The 24,398-nt window shown below is 34.3% G+C and overlaps 3 protein-coding genes across 3 annotated transcripts; 2 read left to right on the forward strand and 1 right to left on the reverse strand.

The window, feature by feature from the left end:
- Positions 1 to 4,744: 4,744 nt before the first annotated feature.
- On the forward strand, positions 4,745 to 6,400 carry LOC114728523 (uncharacterized). Its single transcript, XM_028915435.1, has 3 exons — positions 4,745 to 4,910; positions 5,270 to 6,315; positions 6,392 to 6,400. The coding sequence occupies exons 1-3, from the start codon at positions 4,745 to 4,747 to the stop codon at positions 6,398 to 6,400; spliced, it is 1,221 nt and encodes a 406-aa protein (XP_028771268.1).
- A 2,996-nt stretch (positions 6,401 to 9,396) lies between these two features.
- LOC114728525 (ankyrin repeat-containing protein NPR4-like) lies at positions 9,397 to 9,891 on the forward strand. Its single transcript, XM_028915436.1, has one exon. The coding sequence runs from the start codon at positions 9,397 to 9,399 to the stop codon at positions 9,889 to 9,891; it is 495 nt and encodes a 164-aa protein (XP_028771269.1).
- Positions 9,892 to 21,527: 11,636 nt separating this feature from the next.
- LOC114728520 (MLP-like protein 28) lies at positions 21,528 to 23,148 on the reverse strand. The gene is made up of 3 exons (XM_028915432.1): positions 22,917 to 23,148; positions 22,302 to 22,763; positions 21,528 to 22,160 (listed from the first exon to the last, which is right to left on the reverse strand). The coding sequence occupies exons 1-3, from the start codon at positions 23,101 to 23,103 to the stop codon at positions 21,892 to 21,894; spliced, it is 918 nt and encodes a 305-aa protein (XP_028771265.1). The 5' UTR covers positions 23,104 to 23,148; the 3' UTR covers positions 21,528 to 21,891.
- Positions 23,149 to 24,398: the final 1,250 nt, after the last annotated feature.

Below are 24,398 nucleotides of genomic sequence, written 5' to 3' on the forward strand. Positions count from 1 at the left end.
GAATATATTCAAGAACATATTCAAGAACATATTCAAGAATATAATTGAAAATGCGATTCCTCCTTTACTGTCGCACCTTGATTGGTCAGTTCCCCACCTTCGGCGACGGCCAGCTCAACTCCGACGACTACCAAGTGGGACCCCTTTTGACCTAACCCTCTCATTTTCTTTTTTCTATTGGAAAGAATGATTTTGCCTTTCGACTTGCGTATTACATTTTACCGCCTGTTCCTTTCTCTACCATCTTTTTAATCGTCAAATTTTTTTTAATCTTTTATAAGCCACCTCAGCTCGTCCACTTGGTTCCATATGAGCATATTTAACAGAGTTAGGGACATGTCAGCATATTTAATAGTGTTAAAGGTGACACCAAGTCCTTTTAAAAATATAAAGACTAACGTTTTAAACGGAGCAAACTTAAAGGACCAAAACTGGAGGTTACAAACTTCAGGGACCAAAACCAAAATGAATGAAAAGTGTAAGGATTAATCATTGTATTAACCCTTTAATTAATTATCTACAATGTGTTTTTAAATTTGTCTTGGTAACAAATATTTTTATCTTATAATCTCACAAATAAACTATTTTTATTTTATCATAATAATTTTAGATATTTTTTAACAATTATCATATTAAAAATATCAAACACTACTATATTAATAAAGTGTATGTCCTTTTTAGTCATTTTACAATTGAACTAACTTTTTTACTCATCCAAACAACTTTTAACTTTTCCAACTGACTTTTTAAAAGCACCTATCCAAACATACCATAACTGACTTTTACTCTAACTTCAGTTACAAAAGTCAGTTGGACTAGAAGTCAGTTTTGCCCAACGCCAATCCAAACATACTCTAAACCTTGTACCTCTCTCTCCTCATCGCTGTAATCTCCAATTCTTGCAGTTTGAGAAATTTAAAATATGCATTTCAGCTAAAGAAACAAGGACTGATTGCCCTTGCCAAGGTGGCAATGGCTTGTTGCGTCTTGTTTTTCGGCTCGCTCTCACACCTCACTAACTGTTCGCACATTCTATATTTATAGGCTAGCTTTTCGTTTATTCCTTGCGTGTTCGTATGGTCTCAGATATCAACGGGTACCGAGAAAAGGATCGTGATGATATGTTACCGAAAAGGGGGAAAAAAAAAAGAAGAAGAAAAAGAAAAAAAAAACAAACTTGACCTTTTCTTTCAAAAAAGGCACACATTAAAAAAGATAGTGCTGTAGGGGAACAACTCAATTGTCTTAAGTACCATGTAGTATCTTCTTTCGCAGTTGCCTCACAGTTCACCTACTCCTGACGCATTGTATATTTATGGAAAAATTACAGAGTCCCGCATAAGACAATTAATTCTGAAAAAGTCCTTCAAAATCCCCAAATGCTTCTTAAGTCCCCAGGAACTTCAGAACAAAAAATTAAAATTGTGAAATTACCTACTTGCCATCACTGATGGAAAAGGTTGTGATTAGTTACTGTGTAGGTTGTGACTGTATGCTGTGCATGTTGTCATTTGGTTGAGTGTGGGCTATGATTGGCTTCTGTGCATGCTGTGAATGGCTCAAATGTAGATTGTGATTAGCTGCTGTGTAGGTTGTGACTGTAACTGTGCATGTTGTCATTCGGTGAGGGCAAGTAGGTAATTTCACAATTTTAATTTTTTGCTTTGAGGTCCCTAAGGATTTGGGACGTATTTAGGAATTTTCAGGTACTTTTTCAGAATTAATTGTCTTTTATGAGACCTGTATGTAATTTTTCCTTATATTTATAGCCATTGTTGTATTATTTCTTATGGTTTAAATTATTTAATACTATTCATTCAGTTTTTAATGTAAAAGCTACATAACCACTAATTTGAATATACTAAAAAATTAAATATTAATTAATGATTACAAATTGAAATTATTCTTTTTAAAATACACCCGTATAGCAAATGTCTTGTATCTATTTGAATTTGATTGGTAATACTGCTGATGGCCCAGTATTAACTAATTTAGTTTGAAAAATAATAATAAATATGAGAGATAAAGTTTAAAATTATATATTTAGGATTAAAATCAATCTTTAATTAATTAGCTTCTACACCTTAGATGAGAGCATTTAAAACTAAAACCAGCCGCTCTAACTGGCTTTTACACAAGAGAGTATTATATGATTGGGGACTCGGGTCTATTCTTTCCCTGGAGGAATGAAAGCACCATATGCTTTTTAAGTTCCTTTAAATTGAATGGAATAGATCTGAAGCAGACAAGAAGCAAGGAGTGGAAACAAAAGGCAAAGGCATTTACGAAATGGGGGAACGTTTGACGTGGCACAATCTGGAACGTTGGTGAAGCAAATGGCTTGGATTTGAATTGAAGATTATCAATTCACTAAAATGCCGCATATCTTTTACAGAAAATCTTACATACGGAACCTGAAAATTGTTAAATCTCAAATCAGAATTGTTTCCTATACTTTACTGGCTTTTGGCTACACTTGATTTGTAAATAACAACACATTTTTATAGGAATGTTCTTTTATAGAATTTGCCCCATCTTGTTATGCAAATCTTGTTTTTAGTAATTTTTGCCCCAAAGTTCTAAACTTATACATCACGTTTGATTGTTTGTGCCTGTTTGGATTTGTGCAAATCAGACTGAATATGTGCCCTTGTTCAATACAATTATTTTTAATAAGGCATAACTTAAAATAACATAAACTTTTTATTATTATTTCAACCATTAAATAATAGGTATTGACATAATATTTTTAGCCGAAAGGGTATCAATGTAGGTAGTTACGTTAAAAAAATTCTTGTTATTCCTCAAACTAAACATTCTTTATAATCACTTTTATTTTTGAATAATACTATAAATAATTAAAAATTGAGGGTAGTAATAATCTCTATATTTTAAGGAATTTTTGTTATGCGTTTTTATATAATCAAAAAATTATTGGTAATTTCATTTTATTTTCATTTTTTATTTAATAAAAAATTAATGTATCCAATATTCGTATTAGAACAAATTAATTTGTCAGTCGTTATAGTTTTACCTGTTTTTGAATTAAGTCCTTATAATTTATTTTTATTTTTATTGAATCCTTATTATATTTTTAGTTTTGATGGAATTCCTGCCGTTATCACACTGTTAGTTTATATTTACATGGTGTGTCTTCTTGGCTTCTTACTCAGCTTCTCCCTCACCCCTCCACGCAGTCTGCTACTGATCAATATTTTCTCTCTCTTTCCGTCATCATCGTCTTCTTCCCGCTCTCCTTCCCAACGACACACCCCACAATCTCCTTCTTCGCCCCTCTCCCATTCTCACTCTCTCTCCTTTCTTTCTCTCTCTACACCTTCTCCGCCATGAGAAGCTCTTCCAAGAGCAACAATTTCTCCCTTTCCCTCATGCGCTCTATGTATTCGTGAACTTGGGTCAAGAGCTGACGAACATTTATTTGTGAAAAATTTCTCACGTACCATTTTGAAACCGCACATGAATGTCCAATTTATTATTTCTAGAATTAAATATTACTAATGACAAGGTTAGAGTTGTGGACTTGGGTATAATAAAAAATACATGAGAAGAAATCCAACGTCATGATTAAATTAAGGAAGTGAAGATAGTACTAGTAGAGAGAAAGGAAGGAGAGAGAGAACGGAAGAGGAGGAAAAAAAAGAGTGTGGGGGTGTGCGTGTCGTTGGGAAAGGTGGGCAAGAATTGAAAGACGATGATTATGAAGAGAGAGAGAGAGAGAGAATAGAGATCGCTCGCAGTTGGGGCAGAGGAGTGAGAGGGAAGTTGAGTAAGAACTAAGAAGAGAGATCAGAGAAACTGAATAAGAAGAGAAGACGCGCCAATAAACTTAAACTGACAGTGTTATAACGGAAGGACTTTCATCAAAGCAAAAATTACAATGAGGATTCAATAAAAAAAACTGTAAGGACCTGCTTCAAAATCAGGTAAAACCATAAGGATTGGCAAATTAATTTTTCCTTCATACTACCTCCGGTCCTAATTATAAGACCCAGTTGACTAATTTGGAGAAATTAAGGAAGTTAGATTAGTTAATGGTTAAAAAATAGCACCTGTTTTCCAAAAATACCCTCATCAAATTTTTGAAAATATCCCTGCCGATCGCGAGCCCCTTTACCAACCACGCGAGCCCTCAGTTCTACAACACCTAATCCGACCACATGAACCCACGCGAACCCTCAGTTTTACAGCACCAAATCCGACCATCAGCTCTCTCTCTGTACTACGATTTCCAATTTCTACTTGGTAATTTCAGATTTTCCTCAATCTAAGAACTTCTATCCTTCATCGATGTGTTTTTATTGATTCATTGTGTTTATTTAAAATTCATTTGCAGATTTTTTTTTATCGTCGCTTCTACTGTCGCCGATAAGATTACGAGCTTATCTCTCTGGAAGTGCATGTGGCATTCGACTTGCTTGCTGTACATAGTCGCTACTGAGAATCAATCTCTCAATGCCCATAAACTCATATTTGAACAGCGAAGGAATTGGTGAATCCGAAACAGGTGATGGCATTAATATGATTTCCAGACTTTACAGCTTATTGTTATCTTAATCAAAGATTAAGAACTTTTTGAGCATAAGTCACTAGTTCGATTACTAATTCTGTAATCACTTCGCTTTTATGTCATTAATTTGGTTACTAATTTTGTTTCCTTTAAGAGAGATCACTTTCAAGTAAGTTTCTCTTGGACCTGAACCAACTGCCAAGTCATTCTCAAGAAATGGAAGTTCCTTCGATGGAAATTTCAGACTCTAAACATGACGCTAAACAACAAAGGGAGGAAAACATTCATGCAGTCGAAACTAATGGTAGCCAGTTTCTCTTGGACCTGAACAAACTGCCAAATCAAATGGAGGAGGAACACATTCATGGACCCGAAACTAATGGTACCTAATTATATCTTTAGATTAACATTGTATTCACATGACTTGGAAGATTTTTATCTGTATTTCTTTATACACAGTACAAATATTACTTGCATATGTGTGCGTGTGTGTAGGCTACTATCCATCATTGATTTTTAATTTTATCTGCTTCTTTTATAATTTTGAGACTATGACTTCTTATGGTAATCATATCTATATATATATAGAGGTTATGTCCTGCTCTGTGTTCTGCTTATTTGGAGCTGCTCTGTGTTCTGCTCTGTGTTCATTTTTGTTAATTTTAATTTTTTATGCTTTGTTACTTTTGTCTCTCCTGGTTAATAAAATTTGCAAAAGTACTATTGGGTATCATGGAATAGGCAAACACCATAGGTTCTTGAGTAATGAAGACCGCAGAGCCATCTCCTATCTCCTATTGAGTCAAGATGGGAAACTAATTAAAGGGGCTAAGAAGAAGGTTGCATCAATGTATTCAGTATCCAGTTCTGTCATTAAACGTATTTGGCAAAAAACAAAGGTTGGGGATGGTGCATGTCATGGAAAAACAGGAAATTGTGGTCGCAAGAGAGTTGAACTTCACACTGATCAATTTCTTCAAGTTCATTTTGCTAAGAGAACCACCTTGCGAGATTTGTCCTGTGCACTGAATATAAATAAAACCTCTTTAGTTAGGCTTCAAAAGAAGGGAGTTATCCAACGTCGCTCTAATGCCATTAAGCCATATTTGAGGGAAGAGAATAAGATTGCTCAACTAAAGTTTTGTTTGTCCATGATTGAAAATGGTTCAGTGCCAGGAGATCTAACTTTTAAAAGCATGTATAATGTAGTTCACATTGATGAGAAATGGTTCTATATGACAAAAAAGACTGTGAACTATTACATGCTATCAATAGAAAATGATCCATTACGTACTGTGCAAAACAAAAACTTTATTGGAAAGGTGATGTTCTTGGTTGCTGTTGCCCGCCTAAGGTTTGACTGCAAAGGCAATGAAAATTTCTTCGGGAAAATTGGAGTCTTTCCTTTAGTGACAAAAGAGCCAGCAAAGAGAAAGAGTGTCAATAGACCTACAGGTTCATTGATAACAAAGCCTATAACTTCAGTTACGAGAGAAGTTAGTAGGCAGTTTCTTATTGGACATGTTGTGCCCGCTATAAAAGCAAAGTGGCCTAGAGATTCAATAGGGGAGCCGATTTATATTCAACAGGATAATGCAAGGTGTCACATTGATCCAAATGACAGTGAGTTCCATCGAGTTGCCACAGAAGATGGGTTTTGCATCCGCTTGATGAACCAACCTCCTAATTCTCCTGACTTGAATATTCTAGATCTTGGCTTCTTTAATGGCATACAATCTTTACAGTACAAGGAAACACCAAAAACAACTGATGATTTGATTGCGGCAGTGATTAGATCATTTGAATCATTTCCATCCACTAAGTCTAACAAAATATTCTTAACTCTTCAATGTTGCATGGTAGAAATCTTGAAGGACAAAGGTTCTAATAAATATGATCTTCCACATATAAGAAAAGAAGTCATGAAAAAGGAAGGTCCACTACCAAATCAAATAAAGTGTGATCCAAAGTTAGTACAAGAAGTGATGGAGTATTTGAGGTAATTTTTCCTTTCTTTGAATATTTCTTCTGTTTTTTTTTTGTCTTGTTCTTTTGGTTAATATGTATGCATTGTGTTTAAATTTTGTGTGTTGGATAATTCATAGCTGTGGCAATATTGGATGATTCAATGGCAAACTGGTCTTTGGCTTCAACTACTAACTGGTGCAAAACAAGAACTCACCGGTCACCACCTCGTTGAGATTGAAGAATGGGGTTTCATTTTTTATGTTTCTAAAAACTTGAAGATTTATTCTGTGTTGTTTGATGGATATTCTAGAGTGATTGACAAATGCATAAGATATAGGAAGTTCAGAATTGCTTAGGTATTTCTTGATGTTGTTTATATATTTTTTTTTATAAAGGTTGTTTCTATATTTTTGACAGTTCTACTTATTGTTCTGGCTTTTCATACTGTCATCAGAATTTATAATATTCTGTGCACAAAGAACTATTTAGCCCCTCAAATTAATGAAACCCCCCACATTATGGTATTTGATGGTTATCATTTCTGGAGAATTTACAAATTCACAAAGTCCATCTAACAATTTTTTATGTGGTTTATATATTTTTTTAAAATGAATTATTCATAGATTTAAAATGAATTTTCTTACAGTCATGATGCGCCAGTTTATAAATTTAAAACAATTTTTTAATGCCCAGGACTTCATTTTTCTATCATTTTCTGTCTTTTTTTTCAGATATAAATTAAAATTTAACAATTTGAGTCATTTATATATTTATTTAATAATTTAAAAGTGTATTAATATATTTATAAAATATTAAAACTAACCTAATCAAATTTTAATTCAAAAATGACAAGTGGAGAGCGGAAGTAAAATTTTTTCGTAAGTAATTACTAGTATTATGGTTATATTTGACTTTAGTTAATGTAATACAAGCAAGGGTAATTTGGGAAAAAAGAACAAAAATAAGAGACAAAGTGGATAGGGGTCTTATATTTAGGACCAAACTAAAAGTCAAATTGGGTCTTATAATTAGGACCGGAGGTAGTATTATACTAATACCATATTTAATATAAATTAATTTTTTAATTTTCTTTTATTTTATTTGTGTTGGTTCAATCATGCTTCTATATTTAAAAACAACTACATATAATTGTTGTTTTACCTCATATATAAAACAAATCTTTCAATGTTTTAAGAAAGTTCAAATTTATTTTTCCCCTCTGACAACCTGAAATAGTTAGGTAAAATTAGAGCCAAACGGTTTTTGCCGGTTTTAATTTAGATATATGCACATAAATATGTTAAGGCTAGACTCGAGCCTTATACCTCATTTAAAGTGTAGCGGTTGGTGCTCTCACCAGATCAATTTGTTGACAAGTTACTGTGGTTTAGAAGTGCGAATCAAATTGAAATCTAATCTGCTGAGCAGTCAGCACATGCACCTCATTACTTCTTCTGTTGAAATTTGCTGAAATAATTCGTTATTAAATAATTAAGAAAAGTCACACATTCCGAAAATGATAGGAAAAAAATAGTCAAAGGACAAGATCTTCTATCAAATATATGCATGTGACGGTATTTTAACAACAAAGTCGGGGCAAAAAGGATTCCAAATTTAGGACATTGTGAATATTTGTGATTGTATGACAGAACTCAAAAAAAGCACAATGTTGCTGTCAAAACCTACTCAAACTTTTCATATTCGTCATCGTCTCAAAACCTATATAACCCCTCACAAAGTTACAACGTGAAGCAGATACAAAGGCAAAAGGGTCTAAAGAGGTGAAAAACAGCATCCTACATTAATCAAATCCGTGTAGACATGCAACCAGAAGACGAGATGAGTAGCAGGGCCGAAGTTATTATATTCTCTTTCGGTTGATTGGAAGACGAAATCTAATAATATAGCAAATCTAATACAACATATATATTAAAAGATGTAAAGAAAATTTTATTTTATGCAGAAAAATTAATCAGCAAGTCTTTATAATTTGCTTTAATTTTAAATCAATCAGGTCTCTGTAGCTTTTCTTTTTTGGAATTAAACTTTTATAGTTTAATCCATTATGGGCATTCATCCTTAAATGTAAGAATTATTAATTTTAATTTCAGATTTGATTTAAAATTGATGAAAACGGACTTGTGGATTAAGTTTTCCCTTTATTTATCATACAAGAAAATTAGGTATGTCAAAATATATAAAATTTGAGAATAAAAATCAATTTGGGCATAGTAGTGATGCTGACCTTGATTTATGCATAAGATGCCCAATGTTGACGTTTCAGTTGAATCTAACTGTGACGCAATGCAAGAAAAGGATAGAACTATATGCGCACACATATATTTATGCATGTATGTGCGTGTGTGATCTTTTTCAATGACTGGACTGACAAAATTCCATCTCATTATATAGGACTAAATCTACTACAGCGGCTCATCTCCTTCATTTATAATTTGCTCGGTATGTATGCTCAAAAGTTCCCCAAAACTTAAACTAGTTATTTTTAAGATTTTTGTTCTCGTGATTAAACTCGACCAATATTAAGTTGTATTTGAATTTACCAACTGTCCAGGGATGAAGGAAATACATAAGCTCAAGATGCAACATACACGAGCAACTGAAATTCTAGAGCTGGCTTGTAAGAATCTGACATTTCTGAATGAAGATAAAAAGCTTATGATTCGAAAAGCACTGTTGGCGGCTGCTAAATCAGGGAATGTTGAGTTTTTTAAGAAGATATCAACAGAAAACCCAGAATTAATCTCAATGGTCACTTTTTCCCAACAAAAGGTGAATGCCTTCTTCAGTGCCATTAAATATCATCCAGCTGAGATTTTTAACCTCCTCTGGACTATTTCAAAGAAAACCATAAAGAACTCAGGAACAATGGCGAGAATTGGATGAAAGATACTGCAACTTCTTGCTCAGTTGTTGGTGCTCTAATTGTCACCATTATGTTTGCTGCAGATTTTACTGTTCCTGGTGGAAATGATCAAACATCTGGGCACCCAATATTTTTGAAGGAAAAGTTGTTCAGAGTTTTCTTAATTTTAGATGCAGTGTCCTTTGCTTCTACTTCTTCTGTGCTTACATTTTTAGGAATTCTTACGTCACATTATGTAGAAGATGACTTCCTTTACTCCTTATCTACAAAATTGATCATAGGCCTCTCTGCACTTTTTCTCTCAATTGCAACTATGATGATAGCCTTTTCCTCAGCAATAATCATCATGTCGCAACAGAACTCATCACCTTTTTGGGCTTTTCTTCCTGTTATTATGCTTGCTAGCGTGCCCATAACTATATTTGTTTTATTACAGTTCCCTCTTCTTGTTGATACAATTTATTCTACTTATGGTCCATGCATCTTCCGGAAGGTGGAGAACTGGTCATGAAATGTGTGTGTACTTCACATCTTAGTACTTCATGTATTTTCTGTTGAATAAGAAATTCTTCATCCCCTCGAGTGTAAAGCACCTGGTTTTATTTTTAGCTTCAGTAAGGGCATAAGTTGGAGATGGGTGTGTATCATCAACCTTTGCACATTCAGAACATAAACATGTTGATGTCTGAATATGCCAGATTAATTAATTTTAAAGTAGTGTATGCTTTTTAGTTTGCTTTATCCCAAATCTCCATTTTCTCAAAGACTCTAATAATCATGCTTTTGGAAATATATCAGGATACATGGGCCTATTACAAGATATGATGCGCCTGTTATAGTTTGAATAACCCAAATAAAGTTGAACCATTTAATTTTGAATTAATAAAAAGTGTAATAGTCTAATTTTATTCATGAGCATTTTTCCATCAATAATAAGAAATTTCAGTAAGCAAAAACTTACAGTTGAGATTTTTTAAATTCAAATTTAAGATATTAAAATCATTAATATAATAAAATATAAAATTTGATATTCTTTATTAAAATCTTGAACTAATTAATATCACAAAAAATCACCAACATTTCTTGGTTCTATGAGTGTGTGTGTGTGTGTGTGAGAGAGAGAGAGAGAGAGAGATCGAGCGATTCCCTCTAAGCCTTAAAAATCAAGCCAATGATCATTCCTTTCAAGTAAGATAGAGGGTATGGTGATCGGTGAATGTTAACATGAATTATAGTACATCAAGTGGTTGAGTTTCTTTATTATATTGCTGAAAGATAATTCGTCATGAACATGAATTTTGATTTTTGACTACATCGCGATCAAGCTCCTCAACAACTATTAAAGTCCTAGCGCAATATTAGAAACTACTCATTCCATGATTGCGTTAGGATGTACTACCTCCGGTTCTAATTATAAAAGCTAGTTGACTAATTTAAGGAGATTAAGGAGAAAAGTTAAGTTAGTTATTTATAATGAATTGGTGTTGTCTTTTCTAAAATATCTTTACGAATCAAGTATATTGACTAGAACTATCATTATTAGAAGGATTTCTTGGGGAAAAAAATGCATAAATATGAAAGACAAAGTGGATTTGGGTCTTATATTTAAGACCAAAATAAAGGTCAAACAAGATTTTATATTAAGGATAGGAGGTAGTAAAAAATTAAATACTTTATTAACACACAAATATATACGTAGGAAATTATGATTTTTTATTATACTATTATTAGTATTGGTAATTGATTGTTTATTTATTTTTTGAAAAAAAATATAGGAGATAGAGCGGGTGGTGCATCCTGTTCTAAACAAAAGAAATCCTCGAGACCTGTTCAAAGGATGGCACAATGAAATTAATTAGGAATGAAAGAGAGAAATGCATGGAAGATATTGCATCTTCATATTCAGTAATTGGAGCTTTAATTGTCACCCTAGTTTTTACTATTCGGGGTGGCAATATCAATATCAGGGTGCTCAATATTTTCAAAAGAAAAGTTATCTACATTTTTCCTAACTTCGGATGCATTATCATTGTTTCCTTCTACTACTGATCGCAATGCATAAGAACGAGCAACACGAGCATGACAACAATTCTCTGATTGAAGCACTTTTTATTACATACTACCTTCGGTCCTCAATATAAGAGCTAGTTGACTAATTTAAGTAAATTAAGAAAATTAGTTAAGTTAGTTATTTGTAATAAATAGATGTTGTCTTCTCTAAAATACTCTTACTAATCAAATGTCATTTGATAAAACATTTAATATGTGCGATTAATACAAGGACTGCCTTAGGAAAAATAGATAAATATGAGAGATAAAATGGACTGGAATCTTATATTTAGGACCAAATTAAAAGTCAAACTAACTCTTATATTAAAGACCGAAGGGAGTAATATGAAGTTTATATAACATCCACAAAGACACACTGCACTTAAATATTTGAGTCTCTATCAATTTCTTTAAGAAATTGACCATGTTAATTTGAATAAAAGAAAAAGATACAATAATGTGAGGTTCACCATCTCACACACATTGTACTTTTGTTCACTGAAATTAACACCTTAATTGAGATGCTGTAAGAAATCAACGAGACTCAAATCCTATAACACAAATATCTAAAAATACAAATAAGATCAATATATAGTAGAGCGAAAGATATGGCTACTACTGGGTAATGAGATGAGCATCAATGTGTCTGGCAAGTTCAGCAGCCAGAATGTGACCTTTCAGCTTCTCATATTCCATAATGGCATGCACCAAACTCCCTTTATCCTTTGGAATTGCGTGAAAGGCAACATTCAGGGTCTTGAAATCCTTGAGGACATCTCTCTTCACAACGCTCAAAGTGATCAGATTCTTGTCTGCATCTATGGCTTCAATCACCAGCTTAGCCACACAGCTTTTTCCTTCTGCACAATAATTAAATACACCAACCAGAGAAAGAGAGAAACGTTAATTAACTGAATTAATTGTTTATGTGACACACAAAGAGAGAGAGAGAGAGAGAGAGAGAGGGGTAGTTGAGAAGTTTATTATAGTTTTATAGTTTGGGAAATGATCAATACTATCAATATTTAATTATTTATAGTATTATTCAAAAATAAACTTCTCCGTCAAGTTCGACTGTTTATTTATAGTACATACGTTGATAACCTTTGTGATAAGAAAATGTCGTTGATGCCTACTAATTAATGGTTGAAACAATAAAAAGTTTACGTTATTTTAAGTCATGCGTATTGAAATCGTAGAGAACCAGGGCATATACTCAGCTTAATTAGCCCAAATCCAAACGGGCATAAACAGTGAAACATGATGGAGAGGTTTAGAACTCTGGTGCAAAAATTACTGAAAGCAGAGATTTGCAGAGGATGATATGGCGCATTTTAGTGAATTGATGATTATCAATTCAAATCCAAGCGATTTGCTTCACCAACGCTCCAGATTGTGCCACGTCAAGCATTCCGCAATTGGTAAACACTTTTATGCCCTTTTTTTTTTCCCCCATTCCTTGCTTCCTGTCTGCTTGAGATCTATTGCTTTCAATTTAAAGGAACTTAAAGCATATGGTGTGCTGTCTTGAACTTTCGAGTTTTTTTTTCCCCCAAGAGAAAGTCGAGTTTTTTTTTTCTTTTTCCTGTTGGTGACATATCACGATCCTTTACTTAGTCCCCAGTTATCTATTAAATATCTTGAGCAATACGTTCACGTAGAGTATAAACGAAAAGGCTATAAATACAGAATGTGTGCAGAGCTAGCGAAGTGCTAGCGAGCTGATCGAAAAAGAAGTAACAAGCCATATATAGCCACAACAAATTCTTATGGAGCAAGCAACAACTGGTAAGCGCAATTAATATATTTGTTTATTTCGCCGAAATGTGTATTTTAATTTCTCAAACTGTAAGAGTTGGTGATTAAAGTGATGAGGAGAGAGGAACAAGATTTAGATACGGGTGCGTATTGTGTTCAAGGCTATATTATTTCTTTAGATGTAGCGAAGTGAATGAATATTCAATTCTGTACGCTCAGATATAAAAATGCATATGATTTGTGGGTTCATATATGTTTGTATATCTAATGTAAAAGCTAGTTGACTAATTTGAATAGATTAATGGTCCATTTGGTAGGATAAAGATGGAGAGAAGAGAAGGGGAGAAAAAATTTTAATGAACTCGATTTAAAAAATTGAAAGAATGGGTTAAAAACTTTAAAACTCTTATCTTATGTTTTTTCTCTATCAAAATTTTATAACGCCACCTCTCCAATTTTTAAAATCTAACTCATTAAAATTTTTTCTCACCTCCCCTCCCTTCCAATTCCCTCATACCAAACATAGGATAAGAAAATTGGTTAAGTTAGTTATTTGTAATAAATAGGTATTATCTTTCTTAAAATATCCTTACTAATTATGTGTATTAGCTAGAATTGTTATTTGAAGATACATTTAACCTGTGTAACTACTACAAGGACTATCTTAGGAAAAATAGATAAATATAAAAGACAAAGTGAGTTGAAGTCTTGTACTAAGTTGAACATCAAACTAGCTAAGTATCGGAGGTCATATATAATATATTATCCCTCACTGATCGGCATTTTGGAAGTGGATTGAGCGAGGGATAGGGAATATTACTACATGATTCCCACTTTCAATATTATTCTCATTGGATTTATCTATATACTATATCCGTTCTCTTAATTAATATAATGCGTGTGTTTTGGTGATTACAGCAGTAGATGAATTAGAGATGGGCATTGTGTACAAGGCCATATCTGAGAACAACTGGTCGGCCGTGAAAGCATTCATTGATCGCCATCCTCAGGTACTGAACGTAGATTCTGCAACTTCAATGGGCGGAACACCTCTTCATGTGGCAGCAAAGTTTGGGCATCTACGCATAGTAGAGGAGCTGGTGGCATTAGTTGCACAGGAATATCTTGTAATACGCGATGGTTCTGGTTTTACTCCTCTTGCCATAGCTGCATCGCATGGCGGCCCCATCCCAGTTGCAAGATGCTTGGTCAACAAAAATAGCATTGCACTCACAATTCCAGCTCAAGGGAATTGGACCATTCCTGTTTCCGTGACTTTTATTTCTGGCCACAAGCTAATGGGACGTTATCTCTATTCTGTCACTCAACCATTGCAAGTCTTCAGACCAGAGAACGGCCAAGTGGGTCCTACGTTCCTCCATATCTGTTTGAGAATTGGACAATAGGGTAATATATATATAATGTTATACACAAACTAAAGCATTATAATATTTGTTTCATTTCATTTTCATTTTGGCATTGCGTCTCATCATACTATATGATTTTGATACATAATAACAGATATTGCCTTGCATTTACTCCAACGATGCACGGAGCTGCTTTTTGCTGCTGACTCATGCGGGTTCCCAACAATTGAGCGTATTGCATTCTATGTTTCTGAATATTCTCTTAACAAAAGTCAACTTCCGCTCTGGAAGCGATGGGCCTATCACTGTTAGTACATGTTAATTACTTTTCACTCCCTGTTTTCCCCTAGCTACAATTCTCTATATATTATTTGCTCCTTTTAATTATTCACTAACCAAAATGGTGAATTGTGTTGATATTAATCCATATTTGGTTATTCACACACACACACACACACACTCATTCCTAATCCGTCCTAATTAAATATCGAACGCCTTTCACAACTAGTGCTGTCTTCTTATAATTCATTGTTACTACTGTTAGCATAAAAACAGTATCTATTATAACTACACTACACGTCCAATAACGTAAGATAATTTCTACCCAAGGCTATTTGGTCTAGCGGAAAGCAAGTAGGCGAACTGAATTCAAATCGCACCCTCTTTTAAAAAAAAAAAAAAACACACACACACACACACACACAAACACACGTTGGGAGAGGCATTCTTTTCGTGAAGCATCAGTTCAGATCAGTTGGTTAGTCTGGGGGGGAAAAAACTTAAGATACATTCAAAAAAAATTTCATGGTCCATTATAAGGCTGTTTAAAAATTTGGTGAAACTTTTTTGACGTATTTCCAAAAATAATGTTGGCAAAAAATTTTCCAAAAATACTATTTATGTATTATCGCCTGATTTGACTTTATATTTGATAGAAAACAATCCGTCAATTTATTAGGAGGTGGCGGTACTTAATTAATACTCTTTATGTAATTTACTTGTACTTCTAGTTATTTATTGCATTATTATTTGAAGAAGCTTATGTTTTCCCATTTCTTTGATCACTTTTGGGTGGAAGATATTAAAACACCATCAACCACAATGACTGGGCATTTCTGCATAGATATTCAGCAAGAAGGCGAGAGCAACCAAGCTGGTCAAGGTACAATATTTCCTCTCACTTAAGAAGATGAAATCAATTAATATTATATAACTATTATTATAGAACATGGTAGATTATAATTTGTAAAGTTTTTCATTTAATTTATCACACATAAAATCTGGTATACCATTAATCTTCATAAGCTTAATTTGTGAATGTTGAGAGGTCTCAACCTAAATTTACGCATAAGTTACTCAGTGTCTGCATTTAAATAAGTTTAACCTAGCTTTGACCCAAGAGAAGAGATAGACTTGTATATCCACACAAACAAACCATCTGTGTCTTTGAGTTCTCATGATTAAAATATGAAGCTGTGTTTGAGTTACCAATGGTGCAGGAATAATGAAGGAAATATACGAGATGAAGCTGCAGTATGCATAAGCAGCTGAAATTCTAAACCTAGTTTGTGAGAATCTGATGTTTTTGAATGAAGCGAAGAGGCGTATTAATGGAGGAGCAATGATTGAAGCAGCAAAAGCAGCGGAGTTTTTGTTGAGAGTGACGAAGGCAAACCCAGAATTAATCTCGCAAGTCACTTTTGGTCACTCAACATACTTGGCCTTTTTCTTCATGGCTGTTGAATGTCGTCGTAAAGCTAAGATTTTCAACCTCCTCCGAAGTTTTTGTTTTAAGAACATGGCGGCAGCAATGATAGCAAATGACACAAAATCACTTGCTGCCCGCGGAAGCCTTGTTGGCTCCTTCTTCCTACCTTAACCGCATCTCTGGTGCCGCCTTACAAATGCAAAGAGAAGTGCAATGTTTAAGGTTAGAAATGAAATTTAGTGCTTTTCTGCGCATGCCCGGAAGACATTAATAACTCATATTAACACCTACACTAGATTTTCTTCTAACATAAAATCACGCAATTCCAGCCTATTTGTGATATGGTCTGCTCGCCTTATCTAATGGTTACCGAAATACGAGATACTCTTATTAATATACGACTTAATTGGAGAGTTGATGTAGGTCTTACATAAGACTTATTTTACATGTTTATCAATTTTTTCTAAACTAATCCTATTAATATTTTCCCAACAATAATCGAGTAGGGGAGAAAATGGGGGGAACTAAGAAAGATGCTTAGGGTGTTTTAGAAAAGATATATCATATCAACTAATTTAACTAACATTCTTAATCTACTCAATTTAGTTAATTAGGTCTTATATTAAGGATTAGAGGAGTAAAATTCAACGGGAAATGGAAAGAAGATTTGTGGGATGGAGTGTTTCATCTACTAATAATTAGGATTCATTGCATGGTGTGATATTAAAAAATGAAATTGACTAATGAAGGAAATGTTTTTCTTTGAGGATTTTTTTTCCATGCGCGGACACATCTCTTGAGACTCGCTGATTGTGAACTAGCGAGAAAAGTAAATTGATTTTATGTCATAGCTTAATTGTTTGTATACACATAGAATGAAAGAATAACAATGAGTTATCCTATATGCATCAAATGTTTTAATATACAATTAATCAGAACTTCTATTTTGCTACTTTGTGTATTTTATTTATTGTTTATTTATTTATTTTCTCTAAACATAGGCTGTAGAGAGTGTGGTCGATCCTAGACAAAGGCTACTTGTAAATGACAAGGAGCTAAGGCCTCTCAATTTTTTCAAAGAAAACCACAACGGGTTGAGGGTTGAATGAGAAAAATGGATGAAGGAAACAGCATCTTCTTGTTCAGTTGTTGGGGCTTTAATTGTTACCATTGTGTTTGCTGTAGCTATGACAGTTCCCGGAGGGAACAATCAGGATTCAGGGTACCCAATGTTTATGAAGGAAAAGTTATTTAAAGTTTTCTTAATTTCAGATGCCTTTTCCTTGTTTTCTTCCACTACTTCCGTGCTCACATTTTTAGGGATCCTAACACAACGCTATGCAGAAGAAGACTTCCTTTACTCACTACCTAGAAAATTGATAATAGTCCTCTCTACACTTTTTTTGTCTATTGCAACTATGATGATTGCCTTTTCAGCAACCATAATGAGCATGTTGCAATATAACTCATCACATTTATGGGTTATTCTTCCTGTTCCTATACTTGCTAGTGTTCCAGTAACCCTTTTTGTATTATTACAATTTCCTCTTCTTGTTGAAATATTTCTTCTACTTACGGTCCCGGGCTCTTCAAGGAGAAGGTGGAAAAGTGGCCATGAACTGTGTGTAATTCACATGTCTTACTATGTATGTATTATTTTCTATTGAAACAAAGTTTCACTCGTTTATCTTAGTGTGTAATAAATTACCAGCTGCTTTTATTTTTAGCCCAAATACCTTAATGATGTGTGCATCAGCCTTTGAATATTTAGAACATTATTTCTAGTGATTATTGCTGCTATAATTGGAAAGAAAAATTTATTAGCTGGCATAATCAAGGCCATTGATGAGCGTCAACATGTAATTGCTGCATGCATTTTGAAGGATTATTTGAAAGAAAAATGTATTATGTGTAAGTCACATGTCTTGCTATATATGCATTATGCACATTTTGAAGATTTAGGTACGTGAAATAGCCTCTCCATTTCCCTCCCCCTCCCTCTCAAATGGGTATTGTGTTTAAATCCATATATGTGTGTGTGTGTGTGTGTGTGTGTGTGTGTGTGAGTGTATATATCATGGTAGAATGATACATTATTTGTTTAGATGTGGGGCACTTAATAATTACTTAATTCTCTACGTTCAGATAAAAAATGGTGGCCTAAAAGAAGACATAAAAAATTACTAATTAAAAATAATTTATCAATATAATTCCACCCTGATTGTGCTTACTTCACATCCTGGATTATCCCAAATAGACGGATGAATTATATTTTCGAGTATTATATCCAATCCGAAATAGAGACATGATTAATGTTTACTTTTTCTTTTTTCGTAAAAAATTAGCGCTTACTTTACAAAAACCCAGAACACAGAGAAAGGAAAAGATGATGCCGATGGCTTTCTACTTTTTTCTCTCATCAATTGCAACTATGATGATGGCTTTCTCAGCAACCATAATTATTATTCCCATTATTATGCTTTCTAGTGTTTAAATCCATATATATATATATATATATATGTCATGGTTCAAATTAGAGAAAAAATCTTACAGGTACTTATAGTTTTTCTCAATTTTTAATTTGGTATCTATACCTTTTTTCTTTTTTTAAAATCCTTCAACTTCTTTCCGTCAATATCGTTACCCCCTATGTTTTTAGATATCCTCTCAAGGGCCAACAGAATATAAACGGCGTTAAAAAAGGGTAAAAAATTGAAGATCCAAGGACACAAGCCGTGACTGGATTGTCTTCTTTGTTTATTGAGCATCACAAGCGCAGCAGCAGTTATGAAGACGCAACGCATTCTCTACTCCATTGAGCAAGGAAATGATCAATATACGGCGACAAGAATATATTTCTGTTCCATTCTCGAATTTATCATCTGGTATGAACGGGTTTCATATGTCACTATTTTTGTGTGTTTTTATGAGCAAGTGTCTCTTCTGCTTGACAATCAAAAAAATCCTCTACAAAATATCGCTGAACATTAGCCTCTGCTCTGAAGTAGCCAATTCAGCAGGACTGCAAATTGCAACAGATGGAAACACAACAATTTCCAGATCGCTTGATCAAATTCTGTAAAATTTTAGCCTGTTTGATCTAACTACCGATTTGTCTAACTTGGGAGATAGTGAGGTATATGACCTTGTGCAATTCATTTTTATGCATTTAATTTAGTTCATCTAATAGAGTTTGTCTAGGAATGAAGGTTTTTACATGCACAACTCGCACTATTCTATTATATCACTATCACAACACACCAATAGTACTTTAGATGTTTGTGACAGAGGTCGAGCTACTGGAAACAAGTGATAACTTTGTAAAGATGCAGTGATCTATTTCAAATGGAGGCACCAAGTTTTCTATGTCATTATGGGGAGAATTGGCGTCATCAATGATTTTTTTTCGTTCTTTTTTATTTTGCCATCAATTATCAATGATTTCAGTGCTATCAACGGAGAAGAAACAATCAGAATACAAGACACACCCACATGAAAGAAACGATCCAATTGTAGCTTGCGTCTTCAGTTATTTCCCCTCCTTTCCTTTTTCCCCCCCTAATTTCAACGCTGTTTACATTCTGTTGGCCCTTGAGGACATATCCAAAAACACAAGGGGTAACGGTATTGACGGAAAGAAGTTGAAGGATTTTTAAAAAATGAAAAAAAAGTATAGGTACCAAATTAACAATTAAGAAAAACTATAAGTACCTGAAAGATAGTTTTCTTTTTTACAGTAACAATTTGAAAACCAACTAGTCTTATTCTAAAGATGTGTGTATTATCCCCGGTTTGCATATTCAGGACATACATTTATATATATGACCTTTTCCAATTGACTTTTTGGTATTGAAGGTTTCTCTGGGTAACGTCTCAAAAGAAAAAGATCTTTTGGTACTCGTCCGACCCATTTTGTCAAATGAAGCTGATTAGGGTATGGATACTCTTGTATTAACAAGTGAAAAGAAAAACTAGAGTTATATGGTAAACCAGATGGGAGGACAGCAGCAAATTAACACTCAACCATGGATTTCATAGCTTACAACCACATATTACAGCTGATCGCAATACATAATTAAGAACAAGCAACACAAGCATTGCAAACAAACTTTTTTTTTTTTTTTATACAAAGGGAAAAAGAAAGGCAAGAAGACAAGAAAAGCTGAAAGAAAGACTAGTCTCCTGGGTCCCAGTGGAGCATTTCTCTTATGCCCCGTTTGGTACATTGGAACTGACGCTGGGGAATTGGAAGCGGAACCGGAATTCATAAATTGGGTTGCTTGGTATGTGAGAAGTCCCTTTCATGTGGAACCCACTTACATAAAAGACGATGGAAGTGAGTTCTTTGGGTAGAGTGGGGAACTGACACGGGTTCCATGGAAGTGAGATTTCATGACTATTGTACCCTCATATATTTTATCATTTGACAATTTTGTCCCACCTGACCTGTCTCTTTGCTCTCCGTCTTCAACTCAGCCTCCCTCTCCCTCTCTTGCGGCGACAGCGAGGTACAGCGACGGCAAAGGACAACGACTTCATCGGCGACATCTGTGACGGTCATCGGCGAACCTTCCCTCTTGTTCATCCGCGACGGCAACGATAACCTTCAAGCATCTAGGTTCTTCGACTTCAAATCTAGATCAAGCCAAGCCTTCAAGTTCGACCTCAGATGTGACGGTCACTGGTGACCTTCCCCCTCTTGCACGACGGTGATTGACTGGCGACCCTCCTTCCATTCTTCCGAATCTCGCTCTCATCCCCTGCGTCATTCTCACTCCTCAACCTCCTCGTCATCCTTCTCTCCTCTAGCATGTTAAAGACGAGTTGGATCTCAACATTCCTTTCTTCCTTGCGATTCCTGAAGCTATTCAAACGATCTCAACTTCCCTTGCTTCGTCTTCTGCAATTTATTTCATTTTCGCCTTTGATCGCTCCATCTTTGCATCTGTCATATATTGGGGTTGAAGATGAATTTTTTTAATCTTTTGTTCTGGGTTTGATTTCAATGAGATCAATCATTACTAGATTTATTTTGTTATTTGGATTCTAGGTGAAGTTATTCACGTTTGAAGTTCACTTCTTTGGGAGCACGTTGAAGAAGACGATGAATAGGGAAACTTTTCTTTTGCCCTTTTTTTTTCAGATGGGCATTTTGGTACTTTATGTTATAAAAATTAATATAAATTAAAAATAATATTACATGGTCAAACCAAACACACTTTAAAACGTACTTCCTCTTTCACTTCCACTCTTACTTTCACTACCATCAAAAACTCTTCCATTATACCAAAAAAGGCATTAGCGTTTCAGGATGAAAAACCTGTGAAAGCTGTTTTTATTACACACAATGGAGTTTATATAACATCCACAAAGACACACACACTGGAGTTGAGGATTTGAATCTCTCAATTTCTTCAGAAATTAACAGTGTTGATTTCAATAAAAGAAAACGATACAATATGCGAGGTTCACCATCTCGCACACATTGTACTTTTCTTCTATGAAATTTAACACCTTAATTGAGATGCTCTAGGAAATCAACAAGACTCAAATCGCATGACTCAAACATCTGAAAATACAAATAAGATCAATATATAGCAAAGCGAAAGATAAGCTTGAAAGATGGCTACTACTGGGTAACAAGATAAGCATCAATGTCTCTGACAACCTCAGCAGCGGAGTCTACGAGAGTGTGGGGGTCAGGAATGTGACCTTTCAACTTCTCATATTCCATAATGACATGCACCAAACTCCCTTTATCCTTTGGAATTGCGTGGAAGGTAACACTCAGGGTCTTGAAATCCTTGAGGATATCTCCCTCCACAACTCTCAAAGTGATCAGATTCTTGTCTGCATCTATGGCTTCAATCACCTCCTTAACCACACCGTTCTTCCCTTCTGCACAATCCATAAATACACCACAAGTTCGTTCTTGAATCAGCATCATGTTCAACATATATAAAACAGATTCAATTAAGTGAATTAACTGTGTGGGTGTGTGACAGAGCAAGAGAGAGAGGTAGTTGAGAAGTTACGTACCATGGACGTAATGCCAGACAATAACGGAACCGACCTTGCCCCAACTTCCTTCAAGAATAGCGTCTCTAATTCTAGCAGGAGAAACATTGGGAATATGGTGTGGCTTGCTGCTGAACATTTCATGAAACTCGTCTGCAGAAGCATTAATGTGCACATCAACTCCCGCCTTCCCCAATAACTGTTCTTCCTGTGCTTGTCCCTGGGTGAGGCTTGCATCAATTTCTCTGCTCATTTCTGTCACCAACTGCATCAGACTGTGTGGATCTGGGATTCTCCCATGCAACTTCTCATACTCAAGAGTCCAGTGAGCCACACTTCCTTTTGCCTTAGGGCTCACTTGAATTACGAACTTAAAGCTCTTGTAATGCTTCAGGAAATCCCCCTCTATCACCCTGAAAATTATCAGGTTCTTTGCTGAATCCACAGCTTCGATCACATCCTTCGCCACCCCCTCCTTCCCATCTGTTATATCAGAGGATTACAGTGGTGCGTAAGTGATAAGAATGAGTAACAGAAATTCTTCAGTCATTTATTTTTATCCGCCTCACACATACAAAAAGAAGCGCGTAAATATATATATATAGAGTATCTCTCTAAATAACAGTTTGAGCTTACCAAGAACGTAATTCCAGACAACGATGGAGCCGGCTTTTGCGAAATCACCTTCAAGCTTAGTCACAGACTTGATTTTAGCAGAACTAATGTTGGCTATGTGATGAGGATTGCTGGTGAACATTTCATGAAACTTCTGGGCAGAGGCATTCAGGTGGACGTCTATTTCGGTCTTCCCAAGATGAGACATCTCAATTCTCTTTTGATAGAAACCAGAAAGATGTATAATGCGAAGACTATTGCGTGCACAGCGAAGAAGCCTTTAGCCCTAACCCTTTTATATAGGAATTTTGCGGTGCTTTGAAGCACCACGACCTGCTTCGCAATGTATTCCAAGTCATTTTTTTTATCACTTCAATAGGCATTCATTTGTATCAATTTTAATTAGGCGCTTGATTAATATGAAATATTTGAATGCATTTTTATATAAGATAACAGATTAATTGCAATGAATTGGGGCTGTTAAAAAGGTCAAATTTTCAATAAAAATTAAAATTATTTTTTCCTAATAAGTTATTGGTTGAGATGTGGTAAGCGGTCTCATTTCATAAGAAGAAGAATATAAGTTTAAATCTCAAAAAACGTACTTGTTAAGAGAATTTTAATTTTAATGCTCTCAACTAGATAGAAATTAGTTTCAAACTTAAAATGACTTGAATATATTCTGATTTATAAAAAAATAATAAAAGAAAGGATCCGAGACCCGTTACCCCTGCCAGATTATTACAGCTATATAATTTTGTATAGTTGTTTTTTTCCGCTTATAAGAGGGCCCTAATTTTGTATAGTTGTTATCAACATATGAATTATTGTACTAGATACATCAAGAAGTTGGGGCCTTTATTGCGGAAAGATTATGACTATTATTTTCATTAAATTTTAAAATTAAATAGTTTTACATATTTAAAAATTTAAAAAATCAATTATAAAAAAAACGAGATTGAAATTTGTTTATTAAAAATTTTGTGAATCGTTGTCTAAACTTTTATTTATTTATTTATTTTCTTTTGTCAACGTATGCTTATTTTTGTGTACCTTTCCAAACATATAGTCCTCTAATCCTATCTATACATGTTTCATAGACCAAGAAAAATCGTAAATTACATTAACTTTCTATTAAAATATAATAACTCTTCAACTTTGTCCCCATTTAATATATACACATTTTAAAAAAAAATTATCTACACTATAATAAATAAAGCATAAAATAGTACATTCATGTTTAAAATTTAATGAAATAACTTATAAATAAGACTAAGAAAAAACTTATCTCTTTGTCTTATAAATAGCACCGGAGGAGTAACATAATTTGCCGACTATTGATCCTCCCCTTTATGGTTTGATATTTATTATCACATTTATTGTCCTATCCTCCCCAGCGATTTCTGGATGTTACATGTCTGGCTTTCCCTGTCTTCTCTTTTTTATTTAATATATCATTAAAAATAATTTTTGGTTTCATTATCGCTATAAATTTTCATGCAG

This window comes from Neltuma alba, unplaced genomic scaffold, assembly GCF_004799145.2.
Source record: "Neltuma alba isolate B1F8T4 unplaced genomic scaffold, ASM479914v2 tig00012541_pilon, whole genome shotgun sequence".
Classification (NCBI taxonomy): Eukaryota; Viridiplantae; Streptophyta; class Magnoliopsida; order Fabales; family Fabaceae; genus Neltuma; species Neltuma alba.

Excerpts from the sequence above, each read along its gene's own strand:
- LOC114728523 (XM_028915435.1), top strand. The coding sequence starts at position 4,745 with ATGGAAGTTCCTTCGATGGAAATTTCAGACTCTAAACATGACGCTAAA. Across the intron at positions 4,911-5,269 it reads TCATGGACCCGAAACTAATG|GCAAACACCATAGGTTCTTG; the intron begins GTACCTAATTAT and ends ATCATGGAATAG.
- LOC114728525 (XM_028915436.1), top strand. The coding sequence starts at position 9,397 with ATGAAAGATACTGCAACTTCTTGCTCAGTTGTTGGTGCTCTAATTGTC.
- LOC114728520 (XM_028915432.1), bottom strand. The coding sequence starts at position 23,103 with ATGTCTCATCTTGGGAAGACCGAAATAGACGTCCACCTGAATGCCTCT. Across the intron at positions 22,764-22,916 it reads TGTCTGGAATTACGTTCTTG|ATGGGAAGGAGGGGGTGGCG; the intron begins GTAAGCTCAAAC and ends CTGATATAACAG. Across the intron at positions 22,161-22,301 it reads TGTCTGGCATTACGTCCATG|AAGGGAAGAACGGTGTGGTT; the intron begins GTACGTAACTTC and ends TGGATTGTGCAG.